Source organism: Poromitra crassiceps, assembly GCF_964638095.1.
Source record: "Poromitra crassiceps genome assembly, chromosome: 25".
Taxonomy (NCBI): Eukaryota; Metazoa; Chordata; class Actinopteri; order Beryciformes; family Melamphaidae; genus Poromitra; species Poromitra crassiceps.
Window position 1 is genome coordinate 7,453,334 of NC_139649.1, and position 18,635 is coordinate 7,471,968.

General features: G+C 50.5%; 1 protein-coding gene across 1 annotated transcript in view; it reads left to right on the forward strand.

Moving 5' to 3' along the window:
* Window positions 1-16,957, forward strand: part of lrig1 (leucine-rich repeats and immunoglobulin-like domains 1) — a gene marked incomplete at its 3' end in the record, with an annotated part of 46,232 nt that extends 29,275 nt beyond the window's left edge. Inside the window, 8 exon segments of the mRNA XM_083660642.1 lie at window positions 5,620-5,757; window positions 7,892-8,035; window positions 9,962-10,105; window positions 10,452-10,595; window positions 13,602-13,681; window positions 13,684-13,744; window positions 16,872-16,926; window positions 16,928-16,957. Coding sequence (XP_083516768.1) covers window positions 5,620-5,757; window positions 7,892-8,035; window positions 9,962-10,105; window positions 10,452-10,595; window positions 13,602-13,681; window positions 13,684-13,744; window positions 16,872-16,926; window positions 16,928-16,957 — 796 coding nt within the window.
* Between the last annotated feature and the right edge of the window lie 1,678 nt (window positions 16,958-18,635).

Consider the following 18,635-nt stretch of genomic DNA (forward strand, 5'->3'; position numbering starts at 1 on the left):
GGAGGCTAACAGAGTAGCAGCAGGGACAGAAGTTCAGACTCACAGGATCTTCTGACAGGAGAGTGATGTTTCTAGAGTGAAACAGTGAACCGTCGTCAGGCTGGATGAGACGTTTCCAGGATGAAATGGACAGGAGCAGTTGTTGGCTTTCTAAAGGTTGATTGGAGCTGATATGTGTTGCCTCACGGGACAGAGCAGATATGCTCAGAATCACTTTTATTGGTCAAATAGTTTTGCACATTCCAGGATTCCTTCCCCGTGTGGAATAGGTGAATGGCCTGTCTCTGCTTTCTTTCTTGTCCACTTTCTCCTCCATGTTTCTTCTTTCTCATTTCTTTTCTCGTTCATCTCGTTCTTGTTTGAGGGGGCTGACCCACTCTTTGTCCTTCACCTTCTTTTCCGCTCCCCGCCGCTCCCTCTCTCTCTCTTTCTTCTGTTCCCTCGCTCCCTGGTCCGACAGCTCCTTTTCATGTCTCCGTCTCGTGGAGTTCCTCAGGCACAGATAAGCCAATGAGCAGCGGCCGTGTGACCTCTTATCCCGTTAAGCTGTGTGGTCCGTCTTGTCGCTGCAATTTAAAGATGTTCTTTTAGACCAATCGCTGCCCTTTGATGATCACACATCATCCATCAACCAATCAGAAGCGAGCTTCTGAAAAGCATCTGACCAAGAACATGGTTTTACAATGAAACAGAACTCTGAGCGCGGCACGTAGAAGCTTAGAACCAACCAGAACAGAACCATTATGCCAGGCAACGCACTTGGCGCGCCCGCTGACATCCCGCAGACTCCCAGAATGCCACAGCAGGATGGCAAAGCGAGTTTAAAAAGTTTAAAAAACACAGTGTCAAAGACAGCAGAGCAGCACAAACTTCCCTATTGTGCTCTGAGCTCCGCCCCGTCAACATCAAAGAGAGCCTTCAGAACCAAAATCATATGGCCCACGAGACCATCTGATTTACAAATAATTCAGCTTTTGTCCCCCGACGCTGGCCAGCTTCACATGGAGGAGGAGGAGGAGGAGGGGCCAAACAAGCGCGCCCAAAGATGACAGTGGAAATGAGAGAATGTGCACCGTGCTGTAGTGTAAAGCACTTTCCATACATCAGAAGAGGTGTCAGAATGAGACAGACTCATGATCATCAGATGCTCAATGATGAATGGGGGATAATGAGATTTGGACTTAAGTGGGAGCGAGCCGGCTAAGGAGCGGGCCGGCTAAGTAGCGGCCCGGCTAAGGAGCGGGCCGGCTAAATAGCGGGCCAGCTAAGTAGCAGCCCGGCTAAGGAGCGGGCCGGCTAAGGAGCGGGCCGGCTAAGGAGCGACCCGGCTAAGTAGCGGCCCGGCTAAGGAGCGACCCGGCTAAGGAGCGGGCCGGCTAAGGAGCGGGCCGGCTAAGGAGCGACCCGGCTAAGTAGCGGGCCGGCTAAGGAGCGGGCCAGCTAAGGAGCGGGCCGGCTAAGGAGCGGGCCGGCTAAGTAGCGGGCCGGCTAAGGAGCGGCCCGGCTAAGTAGCGGGCCGGCTAAGTAGCGGGCCGGCTAAGTAGCGGGCCGGCTAAGGAGCGGCCCGGCTAAGTAGCGGGCCGGCTAAGGAGCGGGCCGGCTAAGTAGCGGGCCGGCTAAGTAGCGGGCCGGCTAAGTAGCGGGCCGGCTAAGTAGCGGGCCGGCTAAGTAGCGGGCCGGCTAAGTAGCGGGCCGGCTACGTAGCGGGCCGGCTAAGTAGCGGCCCGGCTAAGGAGCGGCCCGGCTAAGGAGCGGCCCGGCTAAGTAGCGGGCCGGCTAAGTAGCGGGCCGGCTAAGGAGCGACCCGGCTAAGTAGTGGCCCGGCTAAGGAGCGGGCCGGCTAAGTAGCGGGCCGGCTAAGGAGCGGGCCGGCTAAGGAGCGGGCCAGCTAAGTAGCGGGCCGGCTAAGGAGCGGGCCGGCTAAGTAGCGGGCCGGTTTGTAAACGCCACTATTGTGCTGACTTCAAACACACTCAGAAGCCTCTCTTTATCTGCCCCTCTATCTCACACACAGCTGGGCTGTGGGTGTGTGAGGGAGAGAGGGGGGAGGAGAGAGAGAGAGAGAGGGGGGGAGGAGAGAGAGAGAGAGGGGGGGGAGGAGAGAGAGAGGGGGGAGGAGAGGGAGGGGGGGGAGGAGAGAGAGAGGGGTGTGTGGAAGGAGAGAGAGGGGGAGGAGAGAGAGAGAGAGGGGGCGAGGAGAGAGAGAGAGGGGGGGGAGGGAGAGAGAGAGGGGGGGGGAGGAGAGGGGTTTGGCCTGAGTTGGACTGGTCACAGAGAAAGAGAGGAACAGAGCGAGAGAAAGAGGCCAACCTCTCCCACCACTTTGAGACTGATCTGTTTTTCCCAGCAAAGGTCACCAGCTGTTGACCTCACCTCACCTCTCTCTCTCCTTCTTCTCTCTCTCTTCCTTCTCTCCCTCCCTCTCTCTCACTCCTTCTCTCCCTCGTCTCTCTCTCCCTCCCTCCTTCTCTCGCTCCCTCCTCTCTCCCTCCCTCTCTCTCTCTCTTTCTCTCGCTCCCTCGTCTCTCCCTCCCTCCCTCCCTCTTTCTCTCTCCCTCCCCCGCTCTCTCCCTCTTCTCTCTCTCCCTCCTCCCTCTCTCTCTTTCTCTCTCTCTCAACTCCTTCCTTCTCTTGCCCATGCTCACTATAGCCTCTGTCCATAAGTCTGCGTCAGTCTCTGTGTGTGTGTGTGTGTGTGTGTGTGTGTGTGTGTGTGTGTGTGTGTGTGTGTGTGTGTGTGTGTGCGTCATGCGTGCGCGACTCATCCTTAACTATTTCCGCTGCTGTTTATTCAGGTGGGCCACTGTGGTGTGACCCCCTCCTCCCAGACACTGTGTGTGTGTGTGTGTGTGTGTGTGTGTGTGTGTGTGTGTGTGTGTGTGTGTGTGTGTGTGTGTGTGTGTGTGTGTGTGTGTGTGTGTGTGTGTGTGTGTGTGTGTGTGTGTGTGTGTGTGTGTGTGTGTGTGTGTGTGTGTGTGTGTGTGTGTGTGTGTGTGTGTGTGTCCATCTGTTGGGTGAGAGAGCTGGAAAGGAAGGAGGGACTGACCTTGTTTTGATGGAGTTTGACTGGTGGAACACCTGCTCTCTCTCTCTCTCTGTCTCTCTGTGTCTCTCTCTCTCTCTCTCTCACACACACACACACACACACACACACACACACACACACACACACACACACACACACACACACACGCACATCCTGGGAAGTTAAGTTGAACAGTCCTCTGTTGAGGTGTTTTGCGCCTTTTGCTATTAGCTTTGCATTCAACTTTTATCTTGCTATCCACCGGCAAAGCAAATGAATCTGAACTGTAAAAAGACGTCATTTAGTATCTTAGTATATCGACTTGCATCTCATATAGCCTGGAAACCTGTGTGCGTGTGTGTGCGGCGCGCATGCGTGTGTGTGTGTGCGTGTGTGTGTGTGTGTGTGAGGTCAGTAACTTTAGCCGAAGTGTCAGGAAAGTGCTGCCGGTGCCCAGGCATGTGTCATACGTGTCACCCAACCAACGCTTTCATGTATTCTCAGATAACACTGGCCTTCAACTCTCTCTCTCTCTCTCTCTCTCTCTCTCTCTTTCACACACACACACACACACACACACACACACCTGTAAACAGATAATATACATTACTTACTTGAACTTCTGGAACAGAATACAGAGATACACATGTATGTGTCTGCTTGAAGAGGTTTAGGGGTTGTGTGAGACTCTGTGGGTTCAGTTAGAGTGTTTAGGGTGTGTGTGTGTGTGTGTGTGTGTGTGTGTGTGTGCCCTGTGGGTTCAGTTAGCGTGTTTAGGTGGTGTGTGTGTGTGTGTGTGTGCCCTGTGGGATCAGTTAGCGTGTTTAGGTGGTGTAGGTGTATGTGTGTGTGTGTGTGTGTGTGTGTGTGTGTGTGTGTGTGTGTGTGTGTGTGTGTGTGCCCTGTGGGTTCAGTTAGCGTGTTTAGGTGGTGTGTGTGTGTGTGTGTGTGTGTGTGTGTGTGTGTGTGTGTGTGTGTGTGTGTGTGTGTGTGTGTGTGTGTGTGTGTGTGCCCTGTGGGATCAGTTAGCGTGTTTAGGTGGTGTGTGTGTGCGTCACACTGGCCATGTCCCACCACACCATCCCCTGCTCCTCCACAGTGTAAGGAAATGACTAGGATTCCATCCCTTCTTCTTCTCCTCCTGCTTCTTCTCCTCTGTGTGGAATTGGTCCCGGTCCTTAAAATAACCCAGCACAGATGTTGAGGAGGACAGGATGGGGGGGTGAGGGGGGTGAGGGGGGGGGTGTAGGGGTGGACTGTGACCCTCCATTCCACACGGGCCCCCGAGCGAGCAGCGCCAGAATAAAGAGTGAAAAGTGTCCCGTCTTTTCTCAGGCTTCTGGCTCAGCCGAGCTAACGAGGCCTGTCAGAAGAGGGCTGGTCCGTCCTGAAATAGCGTCCCCCTGTGTGGAGGACACTCCTAAAAGGGGGACGCTTGTGTTTTTCCTGCTCAGCTTTGACTACTTTGAATAAGTGATGGGTAGCAAGTTTTGCTATTCTGGCCTCAAACTGTCTTAATGTCAATAAACCATGTTTTTACATGTTCTCATAATCTGAGGTCAGTTTACCTCTTTAAGCCACAGTCAAGTATATACAATCATCTGACCAGATACTATATCTTGATTAGCTCCTATTCTTCCTCTGAAACAAATGCAGCCTACTATACTACTCATTGTATTGACTCTGGATGGTGGTATCAGTAAATGTTCGATCAGATGCTACATTTCAAGATGGTTTGAGCTGAGTTTGGCTTTGAGTAAGATAGTTAGTAGCCCCCCTCCCCCTCCTTTGTCCTGAGGAGATTAGGACCTTGATAGTGCCCAGAGCTTCTTGAGAATGGTAGCAGGCATCTCCATTCCATCACACACTCAAGTGCTGTGAAATCCCCCCCTGAAGTGGCTCTGGGTGATCAATGAGGCCCTCTCCACCTAAAGGTCTTTGTGTTTAAGCTCTGTGGAGAAGCACAGGTGTCTTTGGGATTGTTTGGAGAAGGCCAGCCTCTGTTTGGAAGCTCTTAAAGTACACGTTTGCTGGAGGAACGAAGAGCACTTTGTTCTGTGTACTCTTCTCTTAGTTCCTGAGTGGGCTTAGAGAAACCAGGGGATTCTGACTGTGTCTTCCAAAGCTGCTGGGAAAAAGGAGGCTGAAGTAGAGCTGGCGAACATTTTTTGAGTTTGTGATTTGGACATTTCTTGGGTTCAGAAGCGACAGATCTTGTAGGTAGGGTTGGGAACCGAAACTTTGTTCCAATTTAGAACGGAATCCGAAATTCGGAATACCGGGTACCCGTAAAAAAAAAAGTTGAATTTCAGTTCTGCTTATCGGTTCATAAACATATTTCACTCACGCTAGTTTCAGTTTATGCACCTTTGGTTTGTAGTCCACCAACAAAAGTATCAAGTCAATTGTGATTAAGACTGAATATGACTTAAGCACAGAACCCCGCCCCTGAAATCAGGATCAGAAACCAGAATCGTTAAGAATCGGAATCAGCGTCGTTAAAAAATCCAAGTGATTGATTTCCCAGCAGCCCTAGCTGTGTAGTAGGTTCTGAGTGACTCCAGCTAATGCCTTTGGTGCCCGTTATTTTCCAGACATCACAACAAGATCCGCAGCATCGATGGCAGGAGGACCAGAGAGCTGGTGTCGGTGGAGAGCCTGGACCTGAGCAATAATGACATCACCGAGCTACGAGGTCACTGCTTCCCTGCAGGCCTCCATATCAGAGACCTGTAAGTACAACCTCTGCCTCATGGTGTGCCAACGACACAGATACCAAGTCTCTGCTAAACCTGAGCCAACCACAACATACACACACGTATCAATTCACATACTGTACACTCATTCATCTAACAATGCCAGCACTAGAAGAACATGTAGAATGTATGAATGAAAATGTATGTACCGTAAATTCCGGACTATAAGACGCACCGGTGTATAAGCCGCGGGACCAAAATTGACTATTTTTTTCTTCTATAAGCCGCACCGGACTATAAGCCGCGGGTGTTTTGATGTTTAATTACCATATGAAAGGGTTCGTGCACAGAGAGGAATGTCGGGAAAGAGATCGCTGTTTGGGGAAGCTCCCATTTATTAACATTTCAACAAAACAAAACAAAAGTCAGGTCACTAATCCCCAGACAAAATCACACAACAATAGGCTACCGTATATGTGCAGCAAACCTGTAACCAGAGAAGTCAAGTCACTAATCCTCGTCTTCCTCTTCTTCCTGCGTACTGAAACCACCAAAGTCCTCATCTTCAGTGTCGGAAACGAACAGGTTCAGGGTGGCTTCGTCAACCACTCTCCTCTCTCCTTCAGGTGCCATGGCACGAGTCCGATACCTCACGAGTCCGACACCTCACGAGTCCGAAAAAAGAGGCTAACTTCCCCCAGACCCTAACCCAAAACCTAACCTCTCCCACCCCCACGCCTAAACCTAACATCCCCCAGACCCTAACCCAAAACCTAACCTCTCCCACCCCCACGCCTAAACCTAACCTCCCCCAGACCCTAACCCAAAACCATGAGGTGTCGGACTCGTGAGGTATCGGACTCGTGAGGTATCGGACTAGGGGGCAGTCCCCGTGGCGTCATCCTCTTCATCCCGCAGCAGTCCAGCGTTTTGGAACCCGTTGGTAATTGTGGATGTTTTCACACTCCTATAATATTCCGTGATCTTCCTTTGTGTGAATTCGCCGAAGTTTGTGATTTTCTCCTGATAGTCGGGAGGGAGTTGTTCAGTAGTTCTCCCCCGGACGGACAGTCCCTTTTGCCCAGGTTACGCGCGGCTGCTCTGTTTGATCGGCGGCTGCTCTCTTTTAATGCGAGATTGACTGCTTTCAACTTGAAAGCTGCCTCGTGTGAATTTCTGCGTACCTTCCCCATGGTAAGTGAGAGTGTTGCTTCTACTGCTCGTCTTGTTGTGAATATTCCTTGATCTTCCTTTGTGTGAATTCGCCGAAGTTTGTGATTTTCTCCTGGTAGTCGGGGGAGGGAGTTGTTGCCCGAGTGGCCGTTTGCTTACCGTAATTACCATATGTAAGTGGTCACGCACAGAGGGGATTGTCGGGAAGAGATGGCTGTTTGAGGAAGCTCCCATTTACCGTATTACAACATTTCAACAAAACAACATAACACAACACCACCGTTGTTTATTTTTACAGTGCACACAGTGTCCGCGGTGTGGTGAAAAGAGGGCAAGAGAGGAAATTAAAACAGAAGTGGATTTATAGTTAGAAAGAGTGCTAAAAAAGAGAGATTTTTTTTTTTTTTTTTTTTTTTTCTGAAAAAATCCATAGATAAGACGCACCGTTATATAAGCCGCAGGGGCCAAAAAACGGGAAAAAAGCCGCGGCTTATAGTCCGGAATTTACGGTAATGCATTATTGAAGTACAGTAACAGGAGTAGAGCTGCCACGATTAATCGATTAGTCGATCGACAGAAAATTAATCGACAACTATTTTGATAATCGATTAATCATTTTGAGTACAATTTGAAGAGAAAACGTCTAAATTCTCTGATTCCAGCTTCTTAAATGTGAATATTTTCTGTTCTTTACTCCTGTATGACAGTAAACTGATATTATCTTTGAGTTGTGGACAAAACAAGACATTTGAGGGCGTCATTTTGGGCTTTGGGGAAACACTGATCGTCATTTGCTACCATTTTCTGACATTTCATAGACCAAACAACTCATCGATTAATCGAGAAAATAATCGACAGATTAATCGATTATGAAAATAATCGTTAGTGGCAGCCCTAAACAGGAGTAGAACCCGAGACAAAGAGTAGAACAGGGGAGCTTTTAAGCCGTGCTGCTCTCTAAGTCCCTCACGCCACAACATGCTCCGCTCTGTTCCAGGTACCTGAGCAACAACAAGCTGAGCGTGTTGGAGCTGGGCGCTCTGGACCATCTGGGTTCCACTCTGCAGGTCCTCCGACTGAGCCGAAACCGCCTCAGCCAGATCCCCGTGAAAGCCTTCCAGCTCCCCAGGCTCACCCAGCTGTGAGTAGTACCACTGGCTTTCATCACGTTAACAATGTTGTTAGTGCGCTGACAAGGTTCTGTTTGGCTCTGTCAGGCCCGGTTCTCCCTGCAGAAAACAAGCCATAATTGATGTTTGTGTTAGAGGCTGAAAATAAATTAATTCTGTCTTCCCTCTAGCAGGCCTCTAATGTCGCCTAAGGGGAGACAGAATGAACTTAGAGAAGAACTTAGAGAAGAACTTCGAGAAGAACTTCGAGAGTTGAGGAGAATTGAGAGATTTGAAGGAAGAGGACTTGTGGACTGTTGATCTAGCTTTGTGTGTTTAACATTGGAACCCTATTAGTGTGAGCTAGACCTGTGGTTTCGCCTAGGTAAACTTCAGGGCCATATAGTTGATTTACGGCCTTCTACCACATCCTCAAAGTGGGGCTAGCTCATTCCCAGAATCATCATCCTCCATTATCTCCTTCCATCTTCCCTGCAGCGTAGCGATGAGGTAGACCTCATCCATAGCTCAACACCTCCATTCTGGGGCAAGAGAAGGGACTCATGTAATGGGAGTCTCCCCCCATTGTGGCTCCAGCGGTTTCCCCAGGTGCCTATTGTTGGACAGGTGGCCCCGGTGACACTGTATCTGCACACGCTAGTGCTGCTACACATTAAGACACAAAAGAGACTGCGTGGATGTTTATGCTCGCGGGGGCTGGGGGCGGCGATCGCAACCCCCCCCCCCCCCCCCCCCCCCACACACACACACGCCAGGTGTACAGACTCACCCGTTACTACAGGCTCCGCCTTTTCATAAGGTACAGGTGAGACCAACTGCCGTTTTTCCACGTCTCACGCAATGTGTCACCTTCTCACACCTGAAATCTCAAGAATCAAATGTGTAGCCACCCAACATGAAGACATATCTTCCTTAGTGTGAGATTCGTGCTCAGCGTAGGAATTTAGCCAGGGGTAAGCCGGGCAAAAATGCCCCATGAAATCTCAGAATGCCCCTAAAAAACATGATCCAGGGGCAAATATTGCCCCCAAGATTTCTATAATTTTCTTCTCGTTCAATTAATTTAATTTTAAACAGACAGAAACAGCCCTAATTGTTCACACTACGCTTTAGCAACTTTATGCAGTAATTACTATTTTTTTAAGTGCCCCCATAATTTTGTAAATGCCCCCAATTTTTAGACCGTGGGGGCAAAAGTTGCCCTCAAAATATGTTTTTAATTTCCTACACTGCGTTGTGCTCAACATGCTCTTCCAAGTATAGCTAGGTAGATGCCTGTAGCGTGATGCTATTGGGATGAGTTTGTTTGCTCCTGCAGTTGACCCCGCTGAGATTTATGAAGCCTCGTGTTGGTGTGGAGGGATGGCCCGGGTCAGAGGGTGACCCCCCGTTTGTAAGCCGAAGCCTGCGGGCGCACAGCAGCGCTGCTGGCCCTGTGCCACAGGTGGAGAGGACAGCGCTGAGGAATGCCTGTAAAGCTAGGGGTTTGTTAGGGACAAAATGCTCCAACTGAAGCGTGTGAGCTACAGGAATCTGTGCGTTTGACTCAGGCTGTGATGGATGTAGCATGTAGCATGAGGGCGTAGCATTCCTGCGTCAGAAAGACGGGGAAATGGCTCCCCTGCTTTCAAACATGTGGGTCAGGGTGTTCTTTTTGTCTTTAATCTGAGGGAATGAAAGGAAGCTATTGTTGTTCAGCAACAACAACAACGTATGATTAAATGTCTCACTGGTTTTCTCTCACAATCGATCACTAAGTTTGTACCTATCTCTCTGTGTGTGTGTGTGTGTGTGTGTGTGTGCGCGTGCGTGCGTGTGTGTGTGTGTGTGTGTGTGTGTGTGCGCGCGTGTGCGCGCGTGTGTGTGTGTGTGTGTGTGTGTGTGTGTGTGTGTGTGTGTGTGTGTGTGTGTGTATGCGCCCGGTGTCCACCCTCTAGTGAGTTGAACAGGAACCGCATCCGGCAGGTGGAGGGTCTGACCTTCCAGGGTCTGTCCAGCCTGGAGGTGCTGAAGCTGCAGAGGAACAACATCAGCAAGCTGACCGACGGGGCCTTCTGGGACCTGGCCAAGATGAAAGTCCTGTATGTAAAATAAAAATAAAAAGATCAGTACCAATCAGAGTCTCTTGATAAGCCACCTGTCCTGTGTATATTATTATACATTTACACATCAATAATTTTCCTTGTTTCACCATGGAATAAATACTTTGTTAGTTCCACACAGTCATTTGCAAGCAGCTTTGCACAAAACATCTCTGAGGCAAAACCATTCACCAACTTTGACATAATTTAACCACACACTGAAATCACAGTCGCCTGCTAACCATTATGTTAAGCTCTCCAACTTCTTTCTCGGTACATAAAAAAAAACGACATTCCCCACCGTGACCATGACGATATCCTTCCTATTCTGTCTGGTCTGGTGCAGTCACTTGGACTACAACAGCCTGATGGAGGTGAACAGTGGCTCGCTGTACGGCCTGACGTCCCTGCAGCAGCTGTTCCTCTCCAACAACTCCATCGCCCGCATCAACCCTGACGGCTGGAAGTTCTGCCAGAAGCTGAGGGAACTGTGAGTACCTACCGGCATTTCAATGAGCCCTGAACACACAAACTGTCCTGCCAGATGTCCCCATCGACATGCAAATAACATTCAGCCGACTGTGGTCAAAATCTAGTAAACATGGAATGATAACTGCTGCACTGGAAGAGATTTTGAGGTCAGCAAATGCGATCGTATCAGATCGTCTTTCTACGCATGCATTCTGTGTTTTATGGCTCTCGCAGAACCAAATAGCAACGTTTCTCCACGTTTCCTAGATTAACCTAAACCCCCAAAAATGTAGGTTACATATTTCAAACCTTGCACACCAAAAATGCACAATCAAGTGCATTTACATGCACACAATAAACAGTTTATTAGCGGATTTCTGGAGTTACCTGATTATTCAAATGGTCATGTAAACAGCATAAACTGATAAGCTTTATCCGTTTATGGCCGTAATCGGGTTATGAATAAACCGATAAACATACCTAGGTTTTTGGCCAATAACCTGTCTTTTGAGTGCATGTATACAGCTTATCAGGTTTCTTGTGGGTTTATACATCTGCGCATGCACTGTGCATGTACAAGTTGCATGTAAAAAGTTGAATTACCACTGCCTTCTGGAGAGAAATCCGACTAATTGACTGAATCATGTAAACCCGGGTTTTTCCTATTGTCGGATTATTAAAGTGCATGTAAACGCAGAAATCAGATTATTGCCATAAACTGATTACTCACAGTTATCAGTTTATTGGTGTGCATGTAAACGCACTCAATTATAGCATTACATTGGATCGTTTGGCCTCTCTTCCGATGTAAACCCTCAGTCTGTGCCCTCCTCATGTCCTATAGCCTGAGAACCCAGCCGTTCTCTTCCCACACACCCCCGTATCGTCCTTCCCACCTTAGGCAGGGTTAAATGACGTTGTGCGTTAACACTCAATACAGCGGCGCTATTCTCACCATAAGCCTGTTTATCCCATAATTAGAGCTGGGCTCCGCAGCACTTAAGCCCTCTGACAAGAGTTGTTGTATTCAGGTCTGAGGCGGTGTGGGGGTTTAGTTAAACCAGCGCCTAATCCTCTGCCGGTTGTGTTGTGGTAATTACACTGAGGGATCGCCACGAGAGAGTTATTATCCCCCCGACTCGTTCCTGTTCTGTTGACATGGCCGTCACTGTATTGCCGCTGTAAAGTGCAGCTCACGCGTCGCTAACTCGCGCGGGTTTGCCCGGGGTTATCTGTGTGGCGCCTGTCTCCGTTTATGTGTTAGCGTCAGGACACCGCGCGCCCACGGGGGAGAGATGGATGGACTTATTGCTTTTCCTCTCTGCGTTCAGGTTAGTTTGCTCTGGGTATCTTCTTCTCCGCGCTGTTTCCCTGTGCACACGTCTACGCTATGACAGATTGCTCCCAGGGGCCGTACGCGTATCATCCTCCCTGTTCTGCAGCAGACAGCGGTTGGTTATATGATGTTATTATCTAAGGTCAGGATGACTCCCTCGGCTGATGGGAGAGAGGGAGAGAGAGAGGGAGAGAGGCACTGGGTCTTTATGAGCAGCGTGTTATTGCATTCCCGAATGGGTCCAGGCTGAGCTGGGTCCATCAGGGAGAATCTCTCCACACATGACTGGCCAAGCAGAGCCAGAGCCTGGCCAGTGGCCACAGAGGGGGCAGTGAAACACACAACACCGCCTTTGACCACTGTCTGAAAGATAGCTTTATGGGATTTATCATCATTTATAATCAGAACTTATCAAGAGGTATTATTATTATATTACTTGCTATGACCGGACTGCAAAAACCACTCATTTTAATAAGTCGTTGATTTGACACGTGTATTATTAGTCTTTTCTTAAAACGAGTGGAACGGATTTGCCAATGAAATTAGATTTTCACTTTGTCTCTCATGCAAGTCAACTTTTATCAACATTTTTCTTGGATCAAATGTCATTATCTTTGCCTACAATATGTGACTACTGTGATACTGCCAATCACAGAGATTATCCCACTTTTTTCAAAGCGGGATAATCTCTGTGATTGGCAGCGTTTCACTTTTTTTTTTTACATGAGTGACAGCATATTCTCCACGGCTTTACCACATGCTCAAGTGGGCTTAGAAGTTGAGGTTGTAGATGTGTGCGGTTCCAACCAAGACTCAAGTTTTCTTCACTGTCAAACAGGTCCTAACTGTTTGACAGTGAAGAAAACAGTTAGTGTAGGTCCTAACTGTTTGACAGTGAAGAAAACAGTTACTGTAGGTCCTTGACAGTGAAGAAAAACAGTTACTGTAGGTCCTAACTGTTTGACAGTGAAGAAAACAGTTACTGTAGGTCCTAACTGTTTGACAGTGAAGAAAACAGTTACTGTAGGTCCTACTGTCTGACAGTGAAGAAAAACAGTTACTGTAGGTCCTAACTGTTTGACAGTGAAGAAAACAGTTACTGTAGGTCCTAACTGTTTGACAGTGAAGAAAACAGTTACTGTAGGTCCTAACTGTTTGACAGTGAAGAAAAGAGTTACTGTAGGTCCTAACTGTCTGACAGTGAAGAAAACAGTTACTGTAGGTCCTAACTGTCTGACAGTGAAGAAAACAGTTAGTGTAGGTCCTAACTGTTTGACGGTGAGGACCCAACTGTTTTGACAGTGAAGAAACCGGAGTCAGGAGCTCTGCTGAGCTCAGAGCTCTGCTGAGCTCAGAGGTCTGCTGAGCTCAGAGGTCTGCTGAGCTCAGAGGTCTGCTGAGCTCAGAGCTCTGCTAAGCTCATTCTCTGCTCACATCTTGTGTGGAGGAGAAAAGCACAATGGAAAAAGGCATCACAGAGTGGCAAATAGACATTGAATCAGCCATGAAATTTCATATGATGATGTCTCGAGTTGCCTCGGTGTTCTGCCACCTGTCATCTCCTTCCAGACCTCACACAGTCCGTTTCTCTCTCCCATTTCTCTCTCTCTCTCTCTCTCTCTCTCTGTCTCCGTCTGTCTGACTCGGCCCTTTTTTTCCTCGGTCCTTCTCCCTTCTCTCACTCTCCAGGAATCTGTCGTACAACAACTTGACTCGTCTAGACGAGGCTAGTCCTGGCCGTGCTGGGGACCTCCACACCCTCCGTCTGGGCACAACTCCATCAGCCACATCGCCGAGGGAGCCTTCAGGGGCCTCAAGGCCCTGCGCGTCCTGTAAGTACCTCCCCCACACACACACACACACACACACACACACAGACACACACACACACATGCACACACACACACACACACACACACACAACACAACAACAACAGTTCTGCCCCTGCTGACGATGAGGCCACGATGTGCCACTCGGGAGCCGTGAAAACGGAGACATTTAATATTGGTTTTTCTCATGTGATATTTGATATACGGCTTACGCAGACGCAGCAGTTGATTTAAGAAAGAGGGGTTGTTTACTTTCAAGGCGGCTACTTTTTCAGAGTTTGATCTCATTTGCATTCATGTTTATTCATGGGCAGAGTCCCCCCCCTTCTTTTACGAGGTGTGCATGCGTCACTATTGTCATGGTTTCTGTGGGAACTTTTTTTTTTGTTAGTTTGTTGTGTCTTTTCTGTCTTCACTCCTTTGTGTGTTTCTTTTTGTCTTTTTTTTGTCCATTGGTTCGAACCAACTTGGACGCACGTGTTCTGTGTCGCTCACCTCCTGGAGATTCCCCCCCCCCCTCCATTCTGAAGCAATGAAAAGCAGGATAGAGGGTTCTGTTCCCTCTGTTCCACCCGGTGCACAAAAAGCCCAACCGGGCCTGGAGAAGAAAAGGAGGGAATGAAAGAAAGAAATGGAGGGAGAAATAAAGGAGAAAGGCTTCAGGGGGTGGCGTTTGGTTCCTAAGCAGAGGTCCTCTTGGCTGTGCTTCTTCCCAGTGAGAGAGCCAGAGAAAAGAGTCGTGCCTGAGCTCGCTAGGCAAGCTCTCTCCTCCAGTGGGCTGACAAGCCAAGACGCATACAGGCCTTTCTCTGCTGGCACAGAGGGTGCTAGCTAACTAGCTACAGAGGAGAGAGAGGGGGGGGGGCTTTCTCTGCTGGCACAGAGGGTGCTAGCTATCTAGCTACAGAGGAGAAGAGAGAGAGAGGAGGTCTTTCTCTGCTGGCACAGAGGGTGCTAGCTAACTAGCTACAGAGGAGAGAGAGGGGATGTCTTTCTCTGCTGGCACACAGGGTGCTAGCTAACTAGCTACAGAGTGAGAAGAGAGAGGGAGGTCTTTCTCTGCTGGCACAGAGGGTGCTAGCTAACTAGCTACAGAGGAGAGAGGGGGGGCTTTCTCTGCTGGCACAGAGGGTGCTAGCTAACTAGCTACAGAGGAGAGAGGAGGTCTTTCTCTGCTGGCACAGAGGGTGCTAGCTAACTAGCTACAGAGGAGAGAGGGGGGGATTTCTCTGCTGGCACAGAGGGTGCTAGCTAAGCTAACTAGCTACAGAGGAGAGAGAGAGGAGGTATTTCTCTGCTGGTACAGAGGGTGCTAGCTAAGCTAACTAGCTACAGAGGAGAGAGAGAGGAGGTATTTCTCTGCTGGTACACAGGGGTGCTAGCTAAGCTAACTAGCTACAGAGGAGAAGAGAGAGAGGGGGGAGGGGAGCTCAGCTTATGAGAGGGGCCCTTCTCTCTTTCTCTCCTCACACCCTTTATTCCCTTCTTTATTTGCCTGCTTTGTTGTCTTTAGCCTTTCAGGCCCGTTTCCTCTGGTCTCAGGCCACCCTGCCATCTTCTAAGGCTGCTCTTCATCTCTCTCTCTCTCTCTTCTCCTCCTCCTCCTCTTCCTCTCCTCCTCTTTCTCTTTGAGGCAGGCCTAATCTAATCAATGGAGGGGAGGCCGGGCACAGGCCGGTCCCTGAAAGGGAGCCGGGGCAGCTTTAATTGGTCCGTGGCTGCTGGTCACGGCTGGCGTGGGGCCAGGAGGCAGGAGCAGGAGGCTGCGCTGGGGTGTGAAACAGCTCCGAGCTCAGCCGGCCGGGCCAGCCTGCCCTCTCATTCGGCACGGGGGGTCGTTGGCTCATCGGGGGCCCCCGGTGCCCCCTCGGTCCCCCGCAATACGGCCGGCCCCCGCCGCTGGCCCCTCCTTTAACAAGGCAACGCCATTCACGTCCACCCAGCCAGAAAGAGGAGGAAATTGCAGCCCCCAGTGCAGTCCAGCTAAGACAGAGGCCAGAGGAGCTGAAAAGAACCAGAGGGGACGAGGGAAGGATGGTAAGTGAAGGGGGGAGGAGGAGGGGGGAGGAGGAGGGTAGAGGGGGTTATTTTGGAGGAGGGGGGAGGAGGGGGGGGAGGGGGTGTGTGTGGGTGACCATCAACCTCAAAGGCCTTTCCCAAGTTTGAAAGAAAGTCTTTAATGGCTCCCGAGACAAAGCGTGCGCTAGAGCGGCAACTCGCTACGCTTTTGTCTCCGAGCGCGTTGTTTTTGTTTTTCTTTTCGATTAGCATGCGGAGGGGGCGGGGCATGCGGAGGGGGGCGGGGCGCCGGTTCCTTTAGCCGCGATGACTTCAGCCTCGCTAGGCTAGCCGTGCGAGGGGAAGCAAACAAAGTGCATTCAACAAGTGTTTGGAAAGCTCCGAGCGCACTCAAAGCAGCCCTTTTTCCAACTTTTTCCCCCTTTCATAGTGCCTCTATTCGTCAATGGCTGCCTGGCCACGGCTAAGCTCTGTCCTCCATAACCTCGTTAGCAAGACTGTTGGCTTTGCTTTGAGCTTTGCCATACCTGCCACCATCGGATGCATAGACCCAACTGTCTGGCTCTCACAGGCATTGTGTCCATGCCAAGCCCTCCATGCCCTCATGAATTATACATGTGTTTGCCTTTACACGCAGGCACACACACACACACACACAACACACACACACACACACACACACATGCATGCACACACACACTCACACAGACACATGCACATGCACACGCGTGCACACACACACCCATGCACGCACACACGCGCACACACTCACACACACAAGCGCACACACACACTATATCCTCACATGCACGCTCCTCCTCCACCCCTCTAAAGGAAGAATGCGCTTGTTGGCAGAGCAGAGCCGAGCTGTGGAGGGGCTCTTAACCAGGTGCAGAGGGGGGAGGACAGGGGGAGAGAGGGGGAGGACAGGGGGAGTGTGGGCGAGGGGGTAACCCGTGACTTCCAGGCCGGCCTCTGCCAAGGCGGCTATGAAACGCTTCAGCGCTGGCAGACCCTGTCCCTCCTCTCCTCCCTTCCTCCCTCCCTCCCTCCTCCCTCCCTCCCTCCATCTCTCTCTATATCCCCTTTTTTTTCTCTCATTCTCCACAGGGAGCTGGACCATAATGACATCTCAGGCACAATAGAGGACACCAACGGGGCCTTCCTCCGGCCTGGACAGCCTCAACAAGCTGTGAGTGTCTCACCCTCTCTCTCTATCACCCTTCTCTCTCTCTATCACCCTTCTCTCTCTCTATCACCCCTCTCTCTCTATCACCCCTCTCTCTCTCTATCACCCCTCTCTCTCTATCACCCCTCTCTCTCTCTATCACCCCTCTCTCTCTATATCACCCCTCTCTCTCTATCACCCCTCTCTCTCCATCACCCCTCTCTCTCTCTATCACCCCTCTCTCTCTCTATCACCTCTCTCTCTCTATATCACCCCTCTCTCTCTCTATCACCTCTCTCTCTCTATCACCTCTCTCTCTCTATATCACCCCTCTCTCTCTCTATATCAGCCCTCTCTCTCTATCACCCCTCTCTCTCCATCACCCCTCTCTCTCTCTATCACCCCTCTCTCTCTCTATCACCTCTCTCTCTCTATCACCCCTCTGTCACCCCTCTCTCTCTATCACCCCTCTTTCTCTATCACCCCTCTCTCTATATCACCCCTCTCTCTCTCTATCACCCCTCTCTCCTCTATCACCCCTCTCTCTCTATCACCTCTCTCTCTATCACCCCTCTCTCTCTATCACCCCTCTCCTGCGCCTCCACAACCCCCCCCCGCTTTCCGGGCCTGTTTCTGGGCTCGTCTCCGCGCTCTTCAGACACAGACCATCAGAGGAATGGGAACAGGCTTTCTCATTCCTCTCGCATCCAAAAGTTCCGCTCCAGATCCTGACTCACTTGCCACTTGCCAGCTAAGTTGAGTCCAGGACTCCAGACTCGGGCCATAGAGACCACCAGTTTGACATGTCCCCGTCAGCAGCCCACCACACCTCACTTGGAAGTGTTTGCGCTGAGCACTGACTTAAAAAGCCCCTCTCTCTCTCTCTCTCTCTCCTTTTAACTCTTTTATGAAACATCTATGGGAATATTTTTTTAACTCCCGTCGGCCTGCGGAAGCCCGGCCGGTTCTTCTCCAGCCCAGTCTGTTCATGTCTTTCTATGATTTCATCGTTTCATCGTTAGCTGAGGCCAAGTTGGGTTGTGTTTGCCTGCCTCTGGAGGAGAGGAAACCACATCGTTTTTATCTTTTTCATGATCGCTCATCATTTGACGTCGGGCTGGTAAAAAGTTCACTGGCGAAAGTGAGTTAGTTGAGAAACCAGAGCGGACATGATGGTGTTTCTGGCCCTCCAGCAGCCCCGTGCAATCCTCCACCCATATGCTGAGAAAGACCATGTCAGGCCAAGAGGGTTCCCAGTGTGAGCGCTGCAGAGAGAGAGAGAGAAGAGGAGAAGGAGAGAGAGAAGGAAGGGGGAGAAAGAGAGAGAGAAGGAAGGGGGAGAAAGAGAGAGAGAAAGAAAGGGTCTTTTCCTTCAGGCCGGCAGGAGATCGTACCCCAATACGCCCGGTTCTCTCCCTCCTCGTGCCTCGCTCCTCCCCTCCCCCCCCCCCCCCCCCCCCCCCCCCCCGTCCCCGTTGTTAGGAACTGAGAGAGGGTGAAATTGGGGGGGCGCGTTCGGTCATCGACATCAAACAGGGCGTACGCCCGCCCTCTGACCCTGCCCCTTTTGTCCCGGCGTTGGCGAAGCGGCCCGCTGCATGGCAGCGCTGGCACAACACACACACACACATGCAGCAGCCTGAGCCATGGGAAAAAGAGTGGAGATGTTAGAACAGACAGAGGAGGAGAGAGAGACTTCAAAGTGT